The sequence below is a fragment of the Trichosurus vulpecula genome, chromosome 7 (genome assembly GCF_011100635.1).
Source record: "Trichosurus vulpecula isolate mTriVul1 chromosome 7, mTriVul1.pri, whole genome shotgun sequence".
In the NCBI taxonomy this organism is placed as follows: domain Eukaryota; kingdom Metazoa; phylum Chordata; class Mammalia; order Diprotodontia; family Phalangeridae; genus Trichosurus; species Trichosurus vulpecula.
In genome coordinates this window covers 98,145,018-98,170,410 of record NC_050579.1, presented here as the reverse complement: position 1 = coordinate 98,170,410, position 25,393 = coordinate 98,145,018, and the positions used below count along the sequence as shown (strand labels likewise).

At 38.1% G+C, this 25,393-nt stretch overlaps 1 protein-coding gene across 7 annotated transcripts in view; it reads left to right on the top strand.

Annotated features, from left to right (window-relative positions):
* ARID1B (AT-rich interaction domain 1B) overlaps positions 1–25,393 on the top strand; it is a 563,165-nt gene that overhangs the window by 500,133 nt on the left and 37,639 nt on the right. For 5 of the 7 annotated variants that reach the window (XM_036766229.1, XM_036766233.1, XM_036766228.1 and 2 more), the window contains 2 exons: positions 863–991; positions 20,554–20,699. In XM_036766229.1, coding sequence (XP_036622124.1) covers positions 863–991; positions 20,554–20,699 — 275 coding nt within the window. The remainder of the gene's footprint in view (positions 1–862; positions 992–20,553; positions 20,700–25,393) is intronic. The other 2 variants (XM_036766234.1, XM_036766231.1) reach the window with 1 other exon arrangement.

Genomic DNA, 25,393 nt, shown 5'->3' with positions numbered 1-25,393 from the left:
CTTTGGGAATTTAGGGACCCCTGCTGTCACGCTGTCTGCCTCAAATGATAATAAATTTCCCTTCAAGAATTATTATAATAGCTCATCTGTTTTTATCTACATTATTGCTATCTAGGCTCTCCTGGATCCAAGAAGTGTTTCTCTGAACCCCCACACCCATGTAACTTTAGAGGTTCTTCCAATTAGAAAGAATGAACAGGCTGATTTGACTGTTCCAGTTAATGCTGAGTTTCCCATTACTGCAAATCAGGAAAAAAAAATTCCCTTTTTTGAGTGATAGTGGTTGTAGAGAGCCAAGACATTTTTAAAATTATTTAAAAGAAAGTAATTGAATTCATTAAACATGAAACATTGAATAGTGATCTGCCTGATAACTTCAGTAAGTGGGAAACCATTAGAAGGATGGGATGTCTATCTTAAAACATTAATTCATTCCCATCTCCAACAGTTTTCCTCTTGAATCACTTTATGTATACATGTGTACACATGTATATATGTGTATACTAAGTCCATTTATATGTGTGTGCATATGTATAGACACACATCAATATTTGCTTCCAGTGTATTTCTTTGGTTAGTTAAAAAGTATACATTTTCAAAGCCTGCTTCCCATTTTATTAATCCAGGAACTGGAAGAGGATTACATAGTCAAAAGGCCCTTAGAGCGTTTAATAAAAAACACAGAATAACTATTTTCTTCAGTCCTGCTTCTGTCCAGTTGTGTGGTGCAAAATATTAGGCCATTTGAACTCCTGCTACAAACCTACCACACTTGAAAAATGGAAGACATGTAGCGGACAGGGTGATTCTCACATGTGCTTCAGAATAAATCCAAAGAGGCTGTTCTTCTGTTCTGCTTTAGGCCACCATACATTAGGTCGCCTGCTTATCCCAGCCAGTCTGGGGCTGGCGGACGTCCCATGTTTTCTTCCCAGCACCCCAACTATGGCAACGCTCAGGCTCCTATGATGCACCAGCCTGACCAGTACGGGTAGGTAGTAACATAAACTGGACTTGCTGTGGGACCTTTGCAGTATATATATATTTTTTTTTTTTGGTTTGGTTTTTTTTTTTCTTTTTAAAATTATTTATGACATGCCATATGGCTGCTGAAGAAATATCAATCCTCCAAAAGTTAAAAGATTTAAAAGGAAATGCATCATAGACGGGGTTGGGGTTTTTTGTTGTTTTGTTTTGTTTTATTTTTGGTTTTTGTTTCAGTTTTTCATTCCTGCTAACAGTTCTGTAACAGCGTGGTGAAAATCTGCATGCCACCTACCCCCATGTAGACACTGCCCTTGCACGGCTTCTGGCATGCTGCTCCTCCCTTGCGCCTGAAATGGAAATGAAGAATTTTATCATGGAAGAGAAATGAAATCACCCAATCCAGGCACCTTTTTATCCCCGTTGTTGTGGTTGTTTTGTCTAGGAACTGTGCTGTGCGACATTGTCATCATTAGTGTGTTATTATCATTACGACCACCGCAGTGAACCCCTCCTTCTCTCATCGCTTAATTCAGAGTGCAACTGTCCCGTTTGTCAGGAGACTTATTGCGGTAGAGATGACAAAGGTTATGAATGGGACTTATCGGGGTTTCATTACATCATTGTTGAGCAAATGTCTGTCCCAAAGATTTTTGTTAACTTCCCTTTCCCGAGGAGTTTTAAACCTGCAGAAGTAACCGGGGGGTGGTGGCTAGGGGGCACAAAAACATCTCATAAAACACAAAATTAACATTTTCCTTTCCAACTAAATTCTTTATATTCTAAGCTCTCTGCTGCCATATTGTCATCAGTTACAACATAAGAATTATGCATCACATCATTTCACCTAGGAAAATAGCCACAATTTCAGTTGTCTTTGCTTCCCATCTCTTTTCCTACGAGCAGGTACCTCTAATATCAAAAACTGTCTCCATTTCTAGCCTACTATATATTGTTACTAAATCATTGACCAATTGTGAATTTCAGTTTATGGTTTTGAAGATAGTCTAGATATAATTGTTCCTCATATAGGAAGTAATGTCCAGTGGTTATTTTAAAGGTAACTGGGAGGGAAGCCCTCAGTGATTTGGGGTGGGGCAGGGGATTCTTTAACAAATTCTGTTTATGCTCAATTTCATTCTTCCCACTTGTCAGAAGTGCTTTGTGCTATCTATTTCTCTAAGTTTTGCGTTTAGGTTACATTTGGAGATAAATAACTTTAGTTGCAAAACTGTGTTCTGAATTCTAAAAACATCTCTAAATGAAGACTAGAAAAAATCAACAAATTACCGTAGCACACCAAACTGTAGTAAGAAAATTGTGTTTCTTATAGCAGTACCCTTCAAGGTCAACTCCTGAGTCAGTAGGAAGAAATCAGTGTAGGGAAAGAAGCATTTATCATCAGCTACTAATCCATAGGATCTGTCCTTTACCAACTCAGGAGTCCCATTTAGACGCACAAAGCTGGTTTGGGTGTTCCTTGCCAAGCCACATTAAGCAGCTGTGTAAAATGAATTTAAATGGCATGCATCAGAGTAAAATCACTTCCACTGGGGCAGAAAATCAATGTTAGCTAACCAGAGCTGGAAGATCAAAATTTGAGTTTCAGCAGGCTATCTCCAGGTATAGTCCTTAGAATAGAACCACCTCCTCCTTAATTAAAGATGAGAAAAAGGACAATTCCTGGAAAACCTTGCAGGTGAACCTCCTAATGTATGTCTAACATATAATCTTGCAGCCTGACCTCTGAGAACTGCAGGTTTTTTCTTGTACTGCAAATCCTTTCCCTTCATGCTTCATCCATTACATATATGTACTGTAAGAAGACTTCTGCTTTGCCTGTTTTATAACAACATAATAAGGGCAACTCTTTTGTAACATTACCCTCTTTTACACACACACACACACACACACACACACACACACACACACAATCTGCTTCTCCATCATGTAAAGGTAACAACTGGAAAAGCCAGTTTTACTAAATTCTAGTCCCTTGTTTGGTCAAACTATAAGAATTACAAGCCTTTCAGAAACTCCCCATTTAGAGCGCTTGTCGTAATGGCTCTTCTCTCAAGCCAGAATCCCAAAAGGGCAGCAGCAGCAGCACAGGAAGCAATCAGGAAAGAGACAAATGAGTGACGAAGGTGGAGAGTGGGCATGTGCACGTACGGACGTCTGCAATTAGACGGAAACAGAAAGCTCACTATAAAAATGAAATATTATGGCAATTATGCTTCAGACTTTCTCAGCTAGTTGGGTATAAGGCACCATAAAGGAAAAACACATAAACTTAACTCGTTTACGCAAGCAATTTTAGTAAATGCATTACTAGGAATGGACGTAATGTGGGGATCACCTCCTCCCCCCTTGTTGAGTGGGTTAAGGTACTTTTTTGTGCCTTTTTTTTTCTTCTCAATGTCTTTTGAAGAAGCAATAAACTCATTATTTATGGCTTTCTGATAGGATCTAGTGGATATTTGGTGTTCAGAGACTTGATCAGCCACGATGTTGAATTTGGTCATATAAAGATGCTATTTTTACAGATATTAGGTATAAATACCTATTTTGTTCCCATTTTTACTTAGAAGATGAATTGGTAAGTTCAGCTGTCCATGGCCTGAGTTAATTTACATACCTGTGAGAAAAACTCTGGACCCTATAATTGTAGTGTAGAATACTAGGAAACTTTGTGCCCTGACCTTTCTTTACCATGTCACACCAAATCTGTATAATATAGGTTATCTGCGCTAGCTCACACTCGTTATTGTTCAGTCGTTTCAGTTGTGTCTGCCTATTCATGGCCCCATTCGGGGTTTTCTTGGCAAAGATACTGGAGTGATTTGCCATTTCCTTCTCCAGCTCATTTTACACATGAGGAAAGTGAGGCAAACAGGATTAAGTGACTTGCTCAGGGTCACACAGCTAGGAAGTGTCTGAGGCCAGATTTGAACTCAGGAAGCAGAGTCTTGCTGACACCATGACCAGTACTCTATCCACTCTGCCACCTAGCTGCTCCCTAGGTCACACTACCCATACACCGTACAATTTAATGAAGATCTTAATTATTGGAAAGATTTTATGGCACTGATCCTGTATAGGTTTTTAACATTTTACCCTGTTCTAAGAGAACTCCAGAGTTGCCTCTAGGTTCTAAAAATTGACCTTGTTATAAAATAATTACGAGTATAATATAGTCACTTCCAGCCAGTAAATCTGAATTCTTTGCATCATTCAAATCTGCCCGCCTTCTTAGCTGCACCCTAGAAGGAAATGATGGCTCTATAGATTCTGATTCAGATCACTCTGTGTAGTGTAGACACTTTGCATCTGGAACCTATCATCTGGTAAGATGAAATGCTGTGATTGTATAGTTACTGCCACTCAAATGTGTTTGGATTCTTTGCTCCCCTTTCCCTTCCTTATTCGTCTTAATTGGTAGCGCAAACATATCTTTAAAAATCTTCATTGTTGTGTCTGGCTATTACATAAGAATTTGGTCTCCGAAGAGATGAGTTGCTGCAGTTACTCACCAGCAAGACAGTCTTGCATTTGGGAACTGGAACTTCCTCCATAAAGAAGAAAATGGCAGGGGACTTTGGGATGTTCTGAATGACAGATGTAAAACAACTGCTTGAGAGTGATGCAAACTATACCGCATCTAGCCCAAAGGCCAAGCGTCCCCTTCTTCTGGAGTCTCAATGACTCTCAGATACAGGAGCAGTTTATAGAAAGAACTAATATGAAGAATCATAGGTATATGCAGGAAGGAAATTATTTAAAACAGAATTAAGATGATCTGCCTCCACTAGTATGAATTTATCTCTTAAGATTCTAGATATATTTTATATTTTAAAAACTTAGTGACATGCCTACTACAGTGACCTGCGTGTTTTTTGTCATCATCGGTGTTTTTGCTCTATCTGAATGTCAGAATTGCTTTTGACCTATTTTGAAAACAAAATGCATGACTTGAGCTAAATCATCTTCCTTTATGTTATTGCTGAGTTTAGATCACCCAAAGCAGCCCATCTTCCAACTCATAAAAGAGAGCATTTTTCTCTGGTTTCTTTAACTGTCCAAAAACAAAACAAAAAACTCAAGCAACTGAACAATCCCGTTTTGACAGCTTTTTATCCAGAGTACTCACCCTAATTTGATAGTTTAGCTTCTCTTAAGCCGTATCAGGTGCCTTGCTCACTGAAACAACTTAATTTTAATAAATTAAATAATTTATTTTCCCCATTTCTTCCACATCCTCAAGCTGTTAGACTTCTTTTTTTACTTAATAGATAGTTGTAAGGATTTTGGTTGCAATTAGTTAAGTCTAACGTCCTCCTCAGCTGAGGAAACAATCTCTAGATACATTGTGGAGGACAGCCATGGTGTTACAGAGGAAGTAATTTCTTGATTATGTAAAAGTAAACGAACAAAAGTTCCTTCCATTCTGAGAAAACTAATTTTTTATTTTATAAATACAGAAGTGTGTTAGTAAATCTTGTCTACACAAGGTTGCTTGTGTCTTTGTCTCATGCACATATTTTGCAGATAGACATATTTTACATGCACACACACACACACACACACATCTTTCATCAGCCTTTCTTCAGTGTTGTGCATTTATAATTCATATCCCACGTTGTTGGTGCCAGCAAAGCACTCTTTCCATATTATTTTCTCCCTGGCCAGGATAATGCAGTATTGCTGATGGACTAGGAGCCACTGGCAAGGAAATATATTAATGGAGACAGTGCATTAAAATGTCAAAGGGAAAGGGGTAAAAAAAAAAATCTTCCAAACATTTCAAGCCCTAGTTATAGCTAGTTTTTCCCATAATGGGTCCACATGCTCAGAGAATAGTGAGCGGTTGCATTGCTTAAAAGTTTAACCCTTTGTGTCTTGGAGTGTTTGTTTCCAAAATGGTAGTTAACTTTGAAAAGGAGAATGAAAGTCACAGTTGCAAAGACAGAAGATCAGAAAGACCACAATAGAATCTTCTCTTTTCTGTGGAAAAATGCATTCCTGTATTCACACCTTAATTTTTAGACCTTTAAATTTTGGAATCTAGAAAAATATTAACTCTATAACATATTAGGGTTAATGCAGGACCTCTGTATTAACATGTGCTTAGTTTGTATAGAGTATCCCAGGAATAGTCATTCGTGTACTTGGTGAAGGTAATACAAAAACCTTCCATCAGTCAGCCAACTTATATTCGTTAAATCTCTACTGTGTGCCAGGCATTGTATTCACCTTGGTCCTGACTGACTCTTAACCAAGGTACCCAACAGAGTCCTTAATAGTGCATACAGAATAGCAACAGCAGCTTATAATGACCACCCACATACACAAGCATGATTGCAAGTGTGCATAGCCCCAGGTGCCCACACAGTGTCCTGAGGAGAGACTTTTCAGATATAAGAGGGAGCAGAGGACAAAGAAGAGAGAGACCAGTCTCTGTGAGGGGGCAACAGATAAGCATCTCTAGACTCATTGTGGAGGACAGCCATCCAAAGAGCAGCAAGTCTCTGCTAGACTGTGACTGTCATTAGACACTGTTACTAATAGGTTTCTATCTGGAAGGGTTTTGGACTTGAGGGTGGGAGTTTTTCTTTCTCTAACAGTGAATAATATGTTGTGAATGTGGCTAGTGAGCTTGTGAATAAATATAGAATTCGAGCCAACCATCAGAGCTTTTCTAGTATAAAGATTTTCTCAGGTTCCTGCATGGAGATTCAGGCTAATGAACAGAACAAAATCCCCAAAGGCACTCTAGGCCCTTCTTGCTACTGGTACCAGATACAAAAGCATATGTTTTGAAATTCTAAAACTAATCCAATCTTTTAAAGTTGTTGGATACAGAGTTATAGAACTACTAAATGACATTTATTTGTGAATCTACTCATCAAAAAATATTAAAGTATTAATTAGAATTTTATGGTATGAAAAAGTACAATATGAAATAAAATAAATTTTAGTGTCATCTGCATAGGTAGCATCCGTAGCATTCTAAAAGTCCCATAAATAAGAAAAAACCCTCAGAATGCTTGAATGATGATAAAGGAAAAGCAAGAGCTAGAGGCCAGTGTAAATAATGTATCCTCTTAATGCTCCCTTGTCCTCCCTCCTCCTTCCTTCCTTCCCAACAGAAAGGCTGGGAATTGGATGGATATCCACCAGATTGAACTAGGAGCAGCTGGACTGGACTGATTGTATCACCTATGATCCCCGGTTTTTCTGTATGTTCTGACTGTGCAAAGCCTCTCACCCAATGAAAGGCTACTTACTCTCTCTTAACCAAAAAGTCCCCCCATGGTCCTCCCTGCCCTAATCAAAACTCATGTTCCCTGAATGCTGTGAGGCAGAATCTGCTTAAGGTAATTCAGGTATAAATGAGACTAAAGAGGAATTTGATGCCATTAGTTATTATAATAATAATGACATATATATAATGTGCATATTTGCTTTAACGTTTGAAGTGCTTTCCATATATTATCTTATTTGGGGAATATATGAGGGAAATATTTTTGACCTATTCCCAACAAGGTCCCTAAGAGGGACCACACTTCCTACTCATCCAGTCTGTCCAGCTCCACCTTCTCCCCCGCCCCCATTTTTCAGGTAATAAATCAGCATTGGACCCTCCAGTGACACCATTTTTCATCTGTACTCATTTGGCATGCAGAACCCTCAATTCTCAGTTTAAAATAGAACCCTTAGGGAAAAAAATAGTTATTGACAAATCTACTGATTGGCTCAGAGGACCCCCATATTTGGAATTCTGCAGTCAGCCGCGTGGCCCTGTGGTGTCAGCCTCTGAGATAATAAGGCCTGCAGTTAAAGGTAATCAGTGCCTTATCCCCATAGTTTTATGTCTCCTAAAATTTAATAGCCCTGGCAATGATTTAGGGTGGGTGGGGAAGTTGGTGGATCTTCTGGAAAGTGCTGATGTGCAACCATGTCTGTGAAAATGTTTTGTCCTTTGGGGAGGGAAGGTTTATTTCTGTTTCCTTGCTTTAGAACCTGGGGGGTGGGAGTGGAGAGACCAAGCTCTGAAGAGTTTTTCTTTGGGTCTGTAATCATTATTTGTGTTTAGGGGCTAGGTCTACGGAGAAAAGGAGTTCCTTTAGCTAGGAGCAAACAAACAGAACTTTGCTGGTGCTTTCCTCTTCCTAAATCAAAGTGTTGTCCGTATGTAAGAATCACCTGAAGATTGTCCTGCTCTTGTCAGAAATCCTGCAGCAGCTGCAAGTAATGTTGAGAGCAATCATTGGTGCTATTGAGAGGCAGAGGATGGGAAGAACCCCAGCTTTGTGTAGCATTTAGTATTCCCTTCACTCTGTTACCTCATTTAATAAGAGTTAGCATTTATATAATGCTTTGAGGTTTGCGAAGTACTTTACCATTATTATGTCATTTTATCATCATGATAACTCTGCCAGGTAGGTGATATCTCTATTTTTTGGAGTTTGGGAAACTGAGGCAGAATGCAGTTAAATGTCTGAGGCTGGATTTGAACTCAAGTCTTTGAGACTGGATCCTGTACGCTATCCTCTGTGCTACTTACCTGCCACAATGTTAAACACCCCTTTAATTAGTAAACTAACATTTCTGATTAGACTCCCTTTAGTGTATAAGCTACATGGGAATTATTGGAAGCTTTTTAAAAATGTCAAGTGATATCTCTATTCAGGTTGCAGTGAATAGTTCTAGGTACTCTAATCAAGTTTGGAGGGTTGTGTTTGTGGTCTGGACTTTGGACTCCCTCTGCCTAGGTAAAGCTGCAGCTTACATTCTCAGAGATTATCTGGGGCTCTGAGGGGTTAAGTGACTTGCTTGGGATCACACAGCAAATTCTGTTTGACTTTGAGGATGGTTTCATATGCACTGTTCCATGATTACTGGAATGACAGAATGTGTCATTGACAATTGAGGGAAGATTGTTAGTTTTTTGAAGTTTGTCAGATAATGCTGACTCCTTACGGCAAGGGTTCTAAACCCAGGGCCCACATTCCCCCACCCCCACCCCACTACCCAGCCCTCAAAGAGTCTGTGAATGGGCTTCAGTCAGAAAACGTGTATGTCTTGATTTTCACTATCCTTTGGTTTCCCTTGTAATCCTATGTCTTTTATTTTATGCATTTAAAAACATTATTCTGAGAAAGGATCCAAGATACATAAAAAGGTTAAGAACTCCTGCCTTAGGGTGAAAGAAGTGTGTAAACATAAAGATAGAACTTTTATTTACTCAGTCTTACTTTGAAAATGTTACTTTCCCAACAGTCTCATCTTTGTAAGTGATCTCCTTAAGCCAGGGTATCTTCGGGTGGCAAAACCCTAAACAAATGCCATCTTTTAAATAATGGCGATCTTTAAATACAAGGCAGTCAAAATAAAGACCTTAAAAAGGAAAGGATTTCTAGGTAGAGATGCAGCAGAACTGATTTCAGCCTTATCAATAATGTTGTTTTTCTTCCCAGAAAGTATTATGAACCATATTTTAGTAGACTTGAGAATTGTGCCATTTGCGCCTTGTCAGAGCTGCATGTAGTCATGAATGCCTCAATTCATAAAACTTACAAGTTTAATTAGCAGGAAATTAATAAATAGCCTGGAATTCTTGGGCAAGGTATGCTCATGGAGAAACTTGCCTATGAGAAAAAGACAGCACTTGGCTGTCTGATGCTGTTCTCTCCTTCCATATGCTGCTGTGCCCCACATTGCTGTTTCCAGCTTTCTGGCAACCAGAAGAAAAGTGCTTAAGGTCCAAATCTTTGGCGTGCCTTTGGAGATCAGAATCCTGGTTCATTTTCATATGTCTGCCAGTACACAGAACATCACAGTGGAACCATGTGGCTAGGAGACTGAAGCCAGGGTTCACAATGCAGGGAGGTGGTTATCATCAGCTCTTAATTACTGAAAGTTATAGCCCAGCTAATGTTGTTTCTCTTCTCACTCTGAAAAGGGAGTGCCTCTCACTCTGAAACACTCTTAAGGCTCTATGTTTCAAGTAGTTGTGAGAGAAAAGGTGAGGATAATTAATCAGTACTTTGGGAACAATTTCAGGAAAGCCATTTGGGTAAGTTACCTGAATTAAATCAAAAAGTGGGGTTAAAGGAAGTAACCTCCAAGGTCCCTTCCATCTCTAGAGTTTATGCATGGAAAAAAATCATTGTGTGAACCTGCCTTATGAATGTATATGAAAGAAAATATCTTCTTTTGGAGCAAAGGAGTAGGGCACAATGAACCTGTGGCTTTTTAAAATCCATATAACTTGTCATGATTATACATGAAGAATGACTCTTCTTGGGGGGTAGTAGGAGGGTAGTAGGAGGGTAAGTCTGAATAATAAAATCTTTTATAAGACACATAGGTATTGGCTTGCAATGCCAAAACTGTGCCTACTAACATTTCAAAATATTCAGCCACACATTAAAAGGTAAAAATGAGGGAGGGAGTATTTTTTCAGATTCCTGATAATCTCATAATAAGTACCACAGAATATTGCAATAGCATTTTTAAATGAAGAATCAATTTTTCACTCTGTCTACCCTCGATCTTGAATTCTGTCCCACCCCTACCCCGCTATCTTCCTTCTCTTGTTAGTTCTGAATGTCAGTTGAAGAGATGAGACCATCATGCATCACCATGCATATATCTGGGCCACAAAAATTCATGTTGTTTACAATGGGTCCTTATTGATAAATTGATACACGTCACAACTTTTATTCTTCCCTTGTAATGTCTGTTTTGCACTCCCCTCCGACTGTATTTTCTCTTCTCTCCTACAGCTCATTATACCTCTCCACTCTACTCCACGCCTATCCCCAACAGATGCCATTGTCTCCTACTTTACTAAGAAGATTGAGCCATCAAGTCATAAACTCTTTTATTTTCCCTACTCCACGTTTACAAAACTCTTCCAAGTATTTATCCATCCTTTTTTACTTTATTTTTGTCTCTGAGCAAGTGATGACCCTTTTACTTTCCTCTGTTAACTCCATTACTTTATCTCTCTTATAGGGCTATTGATAATTCCTTTCTTGTTTCTCATCTTCAGTTTCTTTATATCTACAGACTCCCTCTCCCACCTAAAAATGTGCTCCAGTCTATGCTAGCCAAAAAAAAAAACTTCTAGCCCTGCCACCCTCTCGTGTCTCTCCTCTATCATCTCCAATCTTCTAGAAAGAAAATTCTTTGCTCACTACCTTGATTCCCTTACCTCCCACTAACTTGTTAATCCAACCATTGGACCAAAAATTCTCTCTCCATGTTCCTTTTTTTCTCTTTCTTTGCTCAGCTGCTAGCATGGTGCCTTTATGGATAGGAGATGTTTACTTCAATTCAAGTATATTCTCAAACTAGCTTCTGGGGCTTGCGACTGGAAAGTCTAACTGGACATTAGGAGATGGGTGATAAATATTTCTGCCAAGAAGATTAACGATTGATCTGGCAGGTAGGAGAATCAAGAGAGAGCAGTGTCACAGGGAGACAGGATAGAGAAGTGTGCTCATGTACGTGTCTCTGTGTGTGTCGCTCTGTCTGTGTGTGTGGAAGAGGAAAGAGCCAGTCAGAAATTTTAAAAAAGAGAGAGAGAGAATGTCTTTTTCTTGAAAAAATAAATGTTATTTGTTATATGGGATGGCTTTCTTGGAGGAGGGGTATACTGGGAGAAATACTATCAATATAAAAACAAAAGCTATGAAAAAAAAAACTTTTTATAAGTCAAAACAGATGAGAAATGACAGAGAGAGCCATCGCTTTTAATAATGACTCAAGTTAGGCTTCCTCTCCTTGGAACTTGGGTCCTAGCTGAACTGCCAGCACAGATTAATGCAGGTTACAAGTATCCCAACACACCAGGAAGAGAGCACTCATTTTGGTTTTTCATGTCTCTAATCCATCCCCTCTCCTCAAGATTGTTAGGGGAGTTTTTGTTTTGTTTTTGCTTTTTGTTTGTTTTTAATTTAATTCTTTGTTTTAGAACCAGAACTTAACTCATCGTCCCTTAACATCTGGCCCTCTTCCCGTTGCACCATTTTCTGTTTTAGACATAGAAGTCCCTTGATAAGAGCGGTCGGCCGCTAGCAACCCTGTTGCCAGTTAAAATTAAGGCAGACTAAGGTGGGTGCCTTCCACCTACCTCAACTGCCCTTTCACGCTGCTATAGGAATCAATGAAACATCTTTTTCCTATATTGGTAATAAAACATTAAGTGATAGTCTTCAATTTAGGGAGTGTTACATATTATGTAATTTTTAGCAAGAGAACATTGCCATTTAATTTCCAAGAAAGCAGCTAACATTATAGGCCCCCCAAATAGTGACCAGCAAGGAGAGAACTATGGAACTGGGCACTCACATAGGACAAATTGTAATACTTATATGTCATTAAAAACAACTGCTGATTAACTGATATTTCTCTCCAGTGTCTTTCCATGGGTGAAGGTGGACTGATTTAAAAGAAAAAAAGTGTGAGAGTATACATTTAATGCTAATTTATAATTTGAAGTCAGAAGCTCTTCCTTTTCCCTCTTTGTCTTTGGCCTGATGGCAACCAGTATCACTTCACTTTCACACAGGGCTTGATTTCCAGCCAGAGCAGCTCGCATGTCAGGAGTAATATGTTATTTTGCCACCAAGGTTGCTAATCTCGTGGTTGTTATGGGCATGCTAATGGATTAGTCACACAGAAAATTGGCTGGAGGTTGGCCATTCAGTTGTTGTTGTGTGTTTTTCCCCCTCCTCTCCCAACACTGGATTTCAAGTCTTCTACAATAAGTAATTGACTAAATTCTCCTATGTGCTAGAACCCTCACCAAGTTAAGCTTTTTGGAAATCGGCCTCCTTCCAATGTGTATGTAAAATTAGTTGGCTTTTGACAAGAAGATTTAAAATATGGCACACAATATAAGGTGGTGTGTGTGTGTGTGTGTGTGTGTGTAACTCCAGAATAATAAATCTTGGAACAAACATGGCAGACACTAGGACTGTTTGTGACCCCGCATTCTTGATTTCCTGATTACTCTTAGATTTAAATGGTGATCGATTGCCCTTACTTTAGGTGTTAGCCTCTTTAATTTTGTTGATAGGCACTCTCATTTGTGTTTGAGTGAATTGTGATTTAATATATAGACTGTGATCTATGACAAAAAAATATGTGAATCAGCAGCTGTTTGGCATGTTTTCCCAACAAAACTTACTTGCTAGTGAATGTAATTTGCATGCATAATTTGAGTCTCTGTCCTGGCCCCTCCCCTATCATCTCTTTCTCTCTCCCTATCCTTCCCCCCCCCTTCCTTCTTTTCCTTTCTGACCCTCCTCCCGTGGGTTTAGTTATTATCTCTGTGTTCCCATTTCATAAATATATCTGTCCAGCCCCAATCTCTTCACTCCTGAATTACCAGTATTGCAAATGGGATATCCCAGAGACTTCTCAAACTTAAGATTTCCAAAGCAGAACTCATTATGTTTTGTCTCCTAATTAATACTCACTGTTTTCTTAAACGTCCTAATGTCTCTCAAAAGCAAAGACTATTTGTCTATCTTTCCAGTTTCATTGTACTTTTTACTCCCCTGCCTGTCCTGTCTCCCACACTCCCCCTCTCATTCTGCCATCCAGCCCAGTGTGTTCTTTCATTTCTCACCCTTGTCTGTTCCTCTCCCCTCTCTTGGCCTTTGCACTCGGGTCCCCATGCCTAGCATGCACTGCCTGCTGACTTCTGCTTCATAGACTCTTCTTCCTTTAATATATAGCCCAGGCACAACTTTCTAAAAAAAAAAAAAACGCTTTCACGATTGCCCATCCCCAACTGTTAATGCCTGCCCTCCCTCCCCATGTTGTATTTTCTCTTTATATTTATTCTGCATGTCCCTGTATATGTACCCACCTATTGTTTCGTTGATTCTCTTTTTATCCCCCTCACACACACTAGGCACTTAGTAAATGCTTGTTTCTTGATTGGGTGATGTATTCTCAAGTGCAGTATTTTTGGAGAACATGCAAAAATTCATCAGAATAGACCTCGTATCTTTGTTATAAAAACATCTTCTTTTCCCACCTGTTTCTGGAGGTCTGTGGTTGTTGTCTTCACTTTGCTTCTCCCCGCCTGCTTCCCCTCCCTACCCACCATCCGATCAGTTGCCAGGCCTCCTCAGTTCTGCTTTCTTCATCTCTCAGTTCACAGTCGCCTCGCTATTTCAGGCCTTTATCACCTCTCGCTTTGAACTGTCATCATCAAACATCAACAGGCATTTATTAAGCGTTTCCTGTGTGTAGCCATGGGCTAAGTACTTTACAATCATTATTCGACCTTCACCACAACCCTTGGCAGTTGTTGTAGTCCAGTCATGTCTGACTCTTTGTGACCCATTTGGGGTTTTCTTGGCAGAGATACTGGAGTGGCTTGCCATTTCCTTCTCCAGTTCATTTGACAAATGAGGAAACTGAGGCAAACAAGGTTAAGTGACTTACCCAAGGTCACACTCCTAGTAAGTGTCTGAGACTGGATTTGAACTCAGGAAGATGAGTCTTTCTGACTCTAAAGCCAGCACTCTATCCACTGGACCACCGGCTCCTAGAATTCATTTAGTAGAGGGAGGAAATGCCAACTCTTTCAACTTTAAGACTTTAGCATCTTCATTTAGAAAGAGGAAAAAATTGTATTTGTATTCTGGTTTAGTTTATTTAGTTTTATCTAGTTTATTTTACTTTAAATACAAATTTTTCCAAACATGTTTATAATACATCTATGGATTTTTAGACTAATATCTTCTACTGATAAATGTCATTGTCAGTGGAAAATCACTCTTTCCTCACTGCCTTCACATTGAACCATAGGAAACGGTCATTTAAAAATTGCTGTTCATTCCTTTTCCTCATCAGTGCTATGTCTTTTGTTGGCAGATGAATGTGTGCTGTTTTAGGTAGCTCCTATGTGGGTGAAGGGAAAACCCATAAAAAAAATTACGTGTGTGTGTTTGGACTAAGAAGGAGGAGAAAAGTCAGGAAAATGCATTTACAGAAACATACTCCTGAATTACTCTCATTATAATAACCCATTTGGTGTCATAGCGTGACAGATTATAAACACTTACATCTAGTCTCAACTCAAGACAGATTTAAATAAAGTACTTCTGGCTATTGTGCAGGTCAGTGTGTTTAAATAACAAACCCCCAAATCATGCTTTTGACATTTAAAAGAGAGAGAAAATATTGTCATTCTGTAGACCTGGCACAGATAAGCATAGGGCAATTTGGTCAGTACACTGTGATTTGTGAGTGCAGCCTAACACAGTCATTTTCACAGTGTGCAGTCAGTAGCTGCCTTAGCAGTGTGTCAGCATAACAACAACAAAAATTCTTTTAAAATGTTTACCCCAATTACCCCCCTGAGATGCTTCCATGCATTTACCGCCACAGCCATTCTAGGTTAAGGTTCTGGAGAATCAGGGCATCAGTAATTTATTACAAAAACCATATAGGTCTAAAGACCCGCTGGAAATGAAAACCTAATGTTCACAGCCCAAAGGGTCAAGCTTCAGCATATGCTGCTTTTGAAAGAGCATGTTTTGTTTTGAAAGAGGTGCTCTTTTTGGTTGATTGGTTGGGTTTTTCAGTGGGGGGGGGGGGGGGGTTGTTTTGCTCTTCTTCTCCTCTCTCTCCTTCCACCTCCCCACCCGAATGCAGTCTTGCCTCAGTAAGATTCTTTGATCCCTAATGAGAAAAAAAACTACTGGGCTTTCTTGTATTCCATTTGCAGGATTTTGTTTGTTGCCGTAGTTAAGAGATTTTGGTCTATCCCACAGATGAGAATCACATCTGTAAAGTAGCTAATGCGTAATAAAGTCAAGTTAGCAGCCTTCTGAAGTCGGGATGAATAAGAAGCTTTTCATCTTGAGTCACATAAATCACCCATTGCAGCAGTGATCAGTTAAGGCCCTGAAGTGCTCAGTTATTCACAGAGGTCACATTTCCTTCCATAAAATAATTTGCTCCCAATCTCTAAAACTCAGCACTTTGTACTGTATGGTTGTTGTTTGTTGTCTTCCATTGTGCCCCCTCCTGCTTCTTCACATTTGCCAATGATTTTTTGGCAAACTCCTCAAAAGTTATATTTATGAGCACACATTTAGTGGTAGTGGTCAGTTGGCCCTTTTCTCCATTTTCATCCCAGATTGGCCCAAAGGAATCACTGGAGGTTAGAAACATATACTTTTCCCAGGAGGAATTGTTTCCTCCAACATGCCTAAAAATCGTCCAAACCAAAGGACAAATTTCATTCCTGAAAAAAGCTGAAAAGGATCTAATAAATAATTTTGCTTTCATTCCCTATTACCTGTCTATCACTATGCCCCTAATATCGTACTCTTGAAAAGGATATGAAAATGTGTGTGCATGTGTGCGCGTGCACACACACACACACACACACACACACACACACACACATATGATTCAGTATCCAGTTTCATTATGCAGTATTGTCTCCCATTTCTAGAGGATGACCCACCTGAAGGTCACAGAAGGGAACAAGGCCTACTTATCACTATAGCCTTCAGTTGATGGCAACTGCAGCCCACAACTGGTGCAGCACACAACTGGTACACACCACAGACTACTAAAATTTTTTCTTTTATTAATTTTGTATCTAATTTAATGGTTCTGAAAATTCTTCTTTTATCCTGGTATTTCTTTCCTTTAAAGTGAACAAATTATATTAAATGACTCTAATGGGAAAACTGGACTTAATAAGTATAAAGATTTTTAATATCATTATTTAGTAGAAGAATAAGTGTCGGCAGTTAACCACTTTCCCTCCCATCCCCCCTGCAAAAAAAAAAAAATAAGACTGACCGTGTACTGGATAACATGGTGGCATAAATTTCTTGTCTCAGGGCGATTAAGACCCTTTTCCCCTTTCCTCTTCCACCTTCCCCTCCTTTTATTAAGTTGTAAATCCTAATGAAATGCTTCAATAAGAAAGCAAAAAGCAAAGGAATGAGAAGATTTCCAGAGGAGTCTGGCCTGTAATGTACTGTGGTATTTGAAACGCAAAAGAGGTGGTGAGAGTTGAGCCTTGTGAGAAGGCTGTTCAGCTTTGGGAGATGATCAGATGAAGTATAAGCCAAAGTTAATCATGCAGTAAGATTTCTTAAATATGGAATAAACTGGAAAAGGGATTAATTCCTTTTAGCAGTGAACAAATCTGTGTTTGGAATGCCCACCTGGACAACATACATAACAACACCAGATCTTGCCTGTTTTATTTAGCATGCTAAATGATCTTGTAGGCAGCTTCCTTTCTCTGTAGTGCTGGTGGTTGAAGGATCTTATTAGTAGATACACTCTAGCTTCCATCCTTAGAGCACTTCAACTTAGGGAAATTACTTCACACCTTCCACTGGGATAGGCAAGACGTGACCTTCCCAATTAAGAAGTAGCCCCCACCTAGCCCATCCTCTGGAAGTAGGAGCAGCAGACTATAGTGACGTGGAAACTGTCCTGGAAAATGCTAGTAGATAAACCTTCCTATTTACAAACTTGGGGCAGAAATTTCATCCTAATAGCTTACCATCCAGATTACCTTAAACACTATATTTTAGATAAATAGATAGTTATAGATGTGTTAGGTATGTTTATATGTTATATATGTATGCAAACATATGTATAACATATCTGTAATTCTATAAATGACTTATAGCTAGATAGTTTATATTACATACTGTATTATATATTTGTATTATATCATGTATACCTATATGATATGATATGTATTTATATTATATAATTTGATCCTCACAATAACCATAGGAGATAGGTTATATTCCCATTTTACAGAAAAGAAAACTAAAGTTTAGAAAGATTAAGGGACTTGCTTTCAAGGGGGATTCTGTTTTTAATTCTGTTTTTAATTATGGGAACCAGGCTATAAACACAGGTCTTTTGACTCCCGGTTTACTGTTCTTCAGTATTCATTGTTCAGTACTCACTATAATCAGCAAACATTTTATAAATAAGGAAACAGGCCTGGAGAAGTTAAAGTGACTTCTCCATTGCCCTCCACTGTAAAGTGAGGGACATACTCTAGCGGTCTCCTCTTGTGCTGCAGCACTTTTCCTCACCCTGCCCCCACCCCCGGAGCTGCTGATGTTACAGTCTTCATCCAGAATCCAGCCCTTTCCTTGGAAAGCTCAACGCTTGGGGCTACTATTAACAACATAATTCAATTACTTTATGGATTCAAAAGAATTTTACAGGCTAGCCAGGGAACATAACCCTTATTTATGGCATTATCTTTGTAGGGGAAATGTGTCCCAAGTTCCGACAACTAATTTACAAATGAACTTTTGGAACACACCCCATTCCTAAATTGAGGACTGCATGTACCATTCATTTCCTTAAGAAAAACAGGAGGTAAATCCTAAAGCATACCATTTGTTTTATTTTATGACAGCTGCTCAAACAGTGTATCAACCCTCTCTGAATAAAAACATCAAAGAAGCAGACCAAATATTTTTGAGTTAACTCCAAAAACCAACACGATGATGCTCTGACCTTAAGCATATAGAAGTGTTTAGCAGCTGCTGTGAAACATATTTATAAGTGTTTAGTGACCTGGAGGTTAATCAAAATGAGTTTGGTGATCTCAGCTCAGTTCCTAATGGACTGTAGTTTGTATTATTCCACTGATTCAGCACAGTTTGTCACAGTCAGGCAGTCTTTAATCAAAGAAGCTTATCAATGGAATTGAGAGGGAAAGAAGTAGGACTGACTCATTTCTTCCCATACCCCTCCCTAGGCATCCTCTCAGCCCCCAACATCATCATTCTTTGGTCATCACTAAGCAATAGTTAGGAAAAGACTGATTCTTACAATACTTTGAAAAAGAAAATAAATTTGAAAGATTTGCAAAAATCACAAATTTAAAAACACATCGCAAAACCCTCAATTTTCCAACATTTTGCTCATTGTCATTAGCTTTTTTTTTGTTTTGTTTTTGCAACAAATGGTCTGCATCATTTTAACTTTTGTTACAATCTAGAGATGTAAAAATGCTTCAGCTGAAATTAAATTGAGGCATCAGAGCGCAGACACTAGCTTTTAAAACCTAGCTTATCCTGATGGCTATCGATAACATTTTTTAAATTGTTTACTTTTATATAGGAAGAGACCCGTGATTGCTATCTTCATCTTTCATTTTTGTGCTTTAATTTCTGAAGATTTGTCACATCAACTCTATTCATGAGATAAAAGGGTACTATCCAAAATTTGAAAAGTTTTTTTTTTTTAAAGATACAATATTTACATAAGAAAAGCTTTACTATTACACTGGAACCTTTTAAAGTTGTTGCCACATGGCCATCATCTTTCTTTTGGCTTTGTGATTTTTCCTAAGGGAGTTGTACCACTGTGCAATTTAAATTCCTTTCCCCCCCCCCACATCTCATTATAAGCAGTCAGAGAAACGATAGTCTGTGATGGTGTCTCCTTCATATCAAAGAATACCCTTTGCCTTTTTACACAGGGAAGAGAAGCTTGTCTTCGACAGAGCAAAGGACAAAATAACTTTTTTTAGGGAAGAGCACACAATGAGCTTTGGGTGATGGGAGAAACTTTAGACAATACCATTGGACTGCTCTTTAGGAGAAATTCATAGAGTGGCCAAAAAAAAAAGTAGAAACCATTCCCTAAACTATACCACTCAAAATTCTGCTCAAAAATACTGAAAATCAAACGCTTTTACTATATAATTTCTAAGTATTGAAGTTAAATCATCAGAATTATGTTTTTTAAAAGATATCTTGGAAATAAATGTCCTTGTGTATTACATCTGAAAACCTGGAAGCATTATGGTAAATAAGCATATAGCAGAGAAGGTCAAATAAATTAATTTCTCAAAATAACAGTCCTTTTCTTCTCTGAGGAGGGGTAGGGTTTCCAAGAGGCTGCTCAGTAGTTGTAATACAGGATCCAATGAGTTTCTCTTGGTTTTTAATAGAATTTGATTTGTTTTGCTTCTGACATTTTTCTTCTGAATTTGCATCTCCTCTTACCTTATTTTTCTTCTGTACATTCTTTCTCATTCTGAACATCCTGAAACATTTAATAACTGACATGCAAAGATTTAATAACTATTATCCTCAAAAACCTTGTGAGGTAGATATTAGTGCAAGTAATGGTATCTTCATTTTATAGATAGGGAAACTGAGATATGTAGAAATTAAGTGATTTTACCTAGAGTTACATAGGTAGTATGTTTTAGAATCTGGATTTGAGCTTGGGTCTTCTGACTCTGAGAACCATACTCTTAAAGCTTATCTATTTATGTCACCTGTATGAAGAAATCTGATTTAAAATTACTAAATACTTTATAAACCTCGCTAGTTACCAGTAGATTTCCTCCCACCCACCCTTCTTCATCGCTACTGCAAGAAAGTGGAGGTAAAAATTACTGCTCTTGTTTCTGAAGTAGGTGAATTATCGTGGAAAACCACAACGTTAAACTTCTCTATGGTATTCGATAAGGCACGTGTTGTCAACATGCATGTATCTGTGCTTTCTCTTTCATAGGCAAGGCAGTTTTCCTGGCATGAATCAAAGTGGACTTATGGGCTCCAGCTCTCCTTATAGCCAGCCCATGAACAACAGTTCCAGCCTGATGAACCCACAAGCCCCTCCTTACAGCATGACCCCCAACATGGTGAATAGTTCAACAGGTAATAATGTACAACACTATGTATGATTTCACCTTTTGGAAACTCCCAATCTTTTTTTTTTTTTAAAGTACCTTTCTAGGTTTCACAACATATATAAAAAAAAGACATAAGAAATTGGATCTTTTCATGACTTGAAGAAAATCCTGCATTTCTGCTTTCTGGAAATCTGAACAATGAAAACAGACATCTGGGAAACAAACCGAAACTTTTTACCTTTTCAAGACTAGTGGGTCCAAAATTTAACTGTTTCATAAATTACTCATTCACTTTGTTTTTATTGGTAAAGTATATTGATGTCTTGCAGCTAGGATGGTATATCACAAGCTAGGTGGATATACTTTCTAAGTTCTCTTTTTCTTTGACAAAATTAAAATTATTGCAGAAACTTATGGTGGACTCCATAATAAGATGCATGCTTATGCTGTGTGTCATGTAGGAGAAATACATTTCAAAATTCAGTTTCTGAAGAGTTATTGAAAGACCAAACAAGGAGGGAAAAATTTTTTTTGATATTTGAAAAAACACCTTTTAAAATACACAAAAAAGCAAGATCTTCAGTAAACACTTTATATTCTGTCACTATTTTAAAAAATTACGTGTAATCTTTTTTTTAATTACACATTTTTAATTATTCTCAATTCAACCCAATCGAATTTCTAACTGCTAAATTCTAACAGGGTAATATCTCATTAATATGAAAAGATAAAATTCTATCAGTCAGGTGAAATGTGGAATTTCTAAGCTGTTTAGCAAAAATTCTACAAAATTTTAATGCATTTAAGGTTATAAAACCACTCCCTTCAACTACCCCATGCTTACTACCTGTGGATGAAGAACATTTCTATTCTAGATATGAAACTTCGCTGCATTTCAACTATTAATGATATTTTATACTTTGAAAGATCACATTGTTGAATCTCCTTTTAGGTGACAGATGGTAACTTAACCTGTTTTTGTTAACTTCACTGTGCTTTGTAATAGGTCAAAGAAAGACATGGTGGAATTAAAGGTTCTTGGAATTCCCGTTCTTCCACACCTTTGCCTTCTAGGCTTTTACAGCCTCATAGTAAGGGAGAGAGAGTTCCCATCGTGATATATCTCACCTAAAGTTTTGAAGTCTTGTTTTCAAGGGTTTAGTTTAAATGTGATATTACTGAGTGATTTCTTCTTTAAACGTTTTCTCTTAGTAGGAATGAAAGAACGAAACCTACTGGTCCAAACAAAAGTGTCAGGTTTTAGGTTTGTTTGTTTTTTTTTTTAATAAGTAAATAGGCCTTTCTTAACATTAAACAGGAAGCCATTTGTTTGTCCCAGAAACATACTTTTACATTTGAGATGGAAAGTGAAAAGCTATTGAGCAGTGATCCATTAGGAATAGGTTTACTTTTTGCTCGTCCTAGGTAATATTGTAGTTGGGTTTTGTCGTTATATGTTTTGTCTGGCTTGCTGAAATAAAATTACTTCTGAGCATTGAAACTGCACTATAAATTCTGATGTGCTATTAACAGTAGTCATTTCTCCCCTTTTTTCTTTGGCCCCCAGAGCCGCAAAAATAACCCACAACAAACAGATGGCACAGTGCCCTGCCTAAGAAGATTTATGTATTCCTAAGGAATAACCAGTTTAAAGGAAGATTCACAGAGAGGGGTGGTTTTTTTCCTCCTGTTCAGATAATTCAGCCATTCGTTATTTCATACAGAGGAAATCTGTTCAATGCAAGGCCATTTATCCTCCCAGTCTTTTGTATGGGATAGTCATACACTTTTTATTGCATTGTGCATCTTGAAATATTGGATTTTTAATAATTTAAACATTTATCAAATTTTTTTTGGCCTGTCCATTGGTGCAGTTTTGTTCCAGCTTTATTAATTCAAAGGCTACCTGATGGAAAGCAGAGTAATTATAAGATGTACCAGGAGTATTATGTGTTTAACATTTCCTGTGTATCTCCGTTTACATTCTTGGAGGTGGCTTGTGTTAAAATTTCTGAGAGAGGACAGAAAGGACAAAAAGAAACTTGGAATTTAACACTGCAAATGTTAGTTTTGATTAAGAAATGTACGTAAATTCTGTTAATGGAGGACAGTGATTAATTCTTCCAGTCCCAGAATGGCAGAGATCAGTATATCAGTCTTTTTACCAAAAGGCACAAGGAGATGGGCTGTTAGCGATAGCAGAAAAGCAGTTTCCTTTTCAAAGGGCACATTTAAAGAAAGGAAGACATAACCCAAATGATGACCAGGACCTGAAGTAAGATTTTCCTGGATAGTGGCTTAGGGGACTGACATTCCAGCCATCTCTTTGCTCAGTGAAAACAAATGTGCTTTAGAAAGTGTACAGGGCAAAAAAAAAAAAAAAAAAAAAAAAACCGCCTCTTGTGTAGTGACAAATTGTTACAGGCTTCAGTGAGCAAGTAATTATTTAAATAGAGTCAGTGTGAGTACAAATGTGACAACTATTTCTTCACTTATAATGCCAGGGGGAGAAGGATGGTAAGCAGAGGGAATTTTCCCCCTACAAAGGAGGTATTTTTACCATTTGGGGGGAAAAAACACAATTGTTAGTAATCAATACGAAATTGCAAGTCCTTTGAACCTTGTTAAATACAACCTTGTGTAGCACTTACTGATTAGTTTCTGTTTATTTGTGTTTAGTTTTATGGTGTTCATTAATTGGAGTCTTGTCTGAATATAAGCTATGGTCTTAAATTAAGTTCTATCTAAATTCCCCAAAGGTAGGCTCCCATCTATGGTTCAGCACCTGGCACTCCAAAAGTCACCTTATGTACCAAGCAGAGCACACTTTCATCAGGGCCCCTTACAGATAGTAGATAAACAATACTATAGCCTCTGTAGCTGAGCCATCTTCTGGTGTGGAACCACCTACTCATGCCTTTCAGGGCACTGAATCTCATCGCTTACCGAAGCACCTTTCAGCTCTAAACAGGACTTAAATTGTTGAATGACTTAAGTTGCCCTCTGTTAGAAAAACTCAAACTCAATTCTATCATCATATCTATGGTGTCTCACTGAGGAGCCATCTGGTTCAGTAGGCTTCCTGCAGTCGTGACCACTAGCTTTGCACACCCAGAGACCCCTCTCCTTTTCTGGTGCTTATCATGTACTTTGAAATAAGAATCTGTCAGTAGGACGTGAATCTCCAAGAGATGCATAATGATTTTCATCTTAAGGCTGCCAAGTATCTCTTGTAAAGGATGATGGTGGTCGCCAGATTATTTCCAAGTAGTTAGATATCTCACCCCCCCTCAAAAAAAAAATAGAAAGACAAGGTACTTGATGAAAAATGAACTTCAGTACGATGGTAAACCACTTGATTAAACATGGGGATGAAACCTCTTACCCCAAGAGGAAAATAAATGTGCTGATACATGGAGTATGTTAGTGTAGAAAAGAAGAGAGGCTTTTTCCAGTGCCTGCTGATCCAGTGAGAGAGAAATTTTTCTCCAGGGCTATCCTGGCTTCTTTGTAAGCAATACATTAGCTTTAGACTATGTTACTTTATATTTGCCACATAAAAATAGATGAGAGGTATATACACACAAAGACAGGCTCTTTCTGTGTTTTTACAAAGAAGGAATAAAATATTTTTGCAGAGTATGGTATGTTGTATTATTGTCCATGAAAAGAAAAGAATGGTCTGTGTATTTCCAGGCCTGTTTCACCCTCTTTAGGGAATGCTATTGTAGCCTCGAGGGGGAATCATGGGAACTGGGAAGGAATGAATGTTTAGCTTCAGTTTTACTCATGTCTTATATTCTTTATGGTCTTTTTGAATATATTAAATCCAGTGTGGAATAGCTACTTTAGGGCCTTGACCCACACTTTCTTTATGAAATCATTCTAGCTCTTAAATTTCAGTGGTAAAGCCAGAGGCTAGTACTTGAAACCCAGTCACTGAATGCATATGGCACTTTTTTGCAGTCACAAAATTTTTACTGTCCTTTTTTATGCATGCACTTTACATACTGGATTACTTGTGTCGATAGTATAAGGGAGACGGTGCCTTGATTTAACACACCTTTGTAATGGTGCTGGTCTTTCCCTTCTGGGAAAGGGGAAAAACAGTTCCCCTGGAGTACTATTGCCCCAGGAACCTTAAGGATGTTTGCAGTGATTCATTGAGAATTCTGGTAAGAAGTCACGAATAAGCATTTCAGTAGAAAGCACTTGGAGAATCCACAGTAAGGAAAGATCATACTATCCATTTCACAAAAGTACAATTCACATCTCAAGGAAGGTGTACTAATTATGACACAATATTCAAAATTAAGCTGTATTCTAGTTCATCTCAAAATAAGAAACTAGGGCAACTGGAATATTTCTCTATTTTGATACCTGTTAACTTACTGTTATAAGCATGGTAAAAGGCAAAGAAAACTTGGGGAAACTCAGACTGAAGTAGATGTTTCAATTAATCTATATGCTTATTCAAATTGTTTATGTCAATATGATTTCATATATAGACATAATCTATGGCAAATACTGATGTTTCAAATTTTATAATTGGTTGATATTGAAAGAACTAAGCTATAACCTGAGAAAAACTGTACTTGTAGAAGGAAGTGCCTCCATGACCTTACCCCCTGTAAAAGTCTGGTATTAAATTTACTGCCCTTTATATGATTTCCATTCAGTGAATAAGTAGCAAGGCCATCTTTTACAGTACACTTGGAT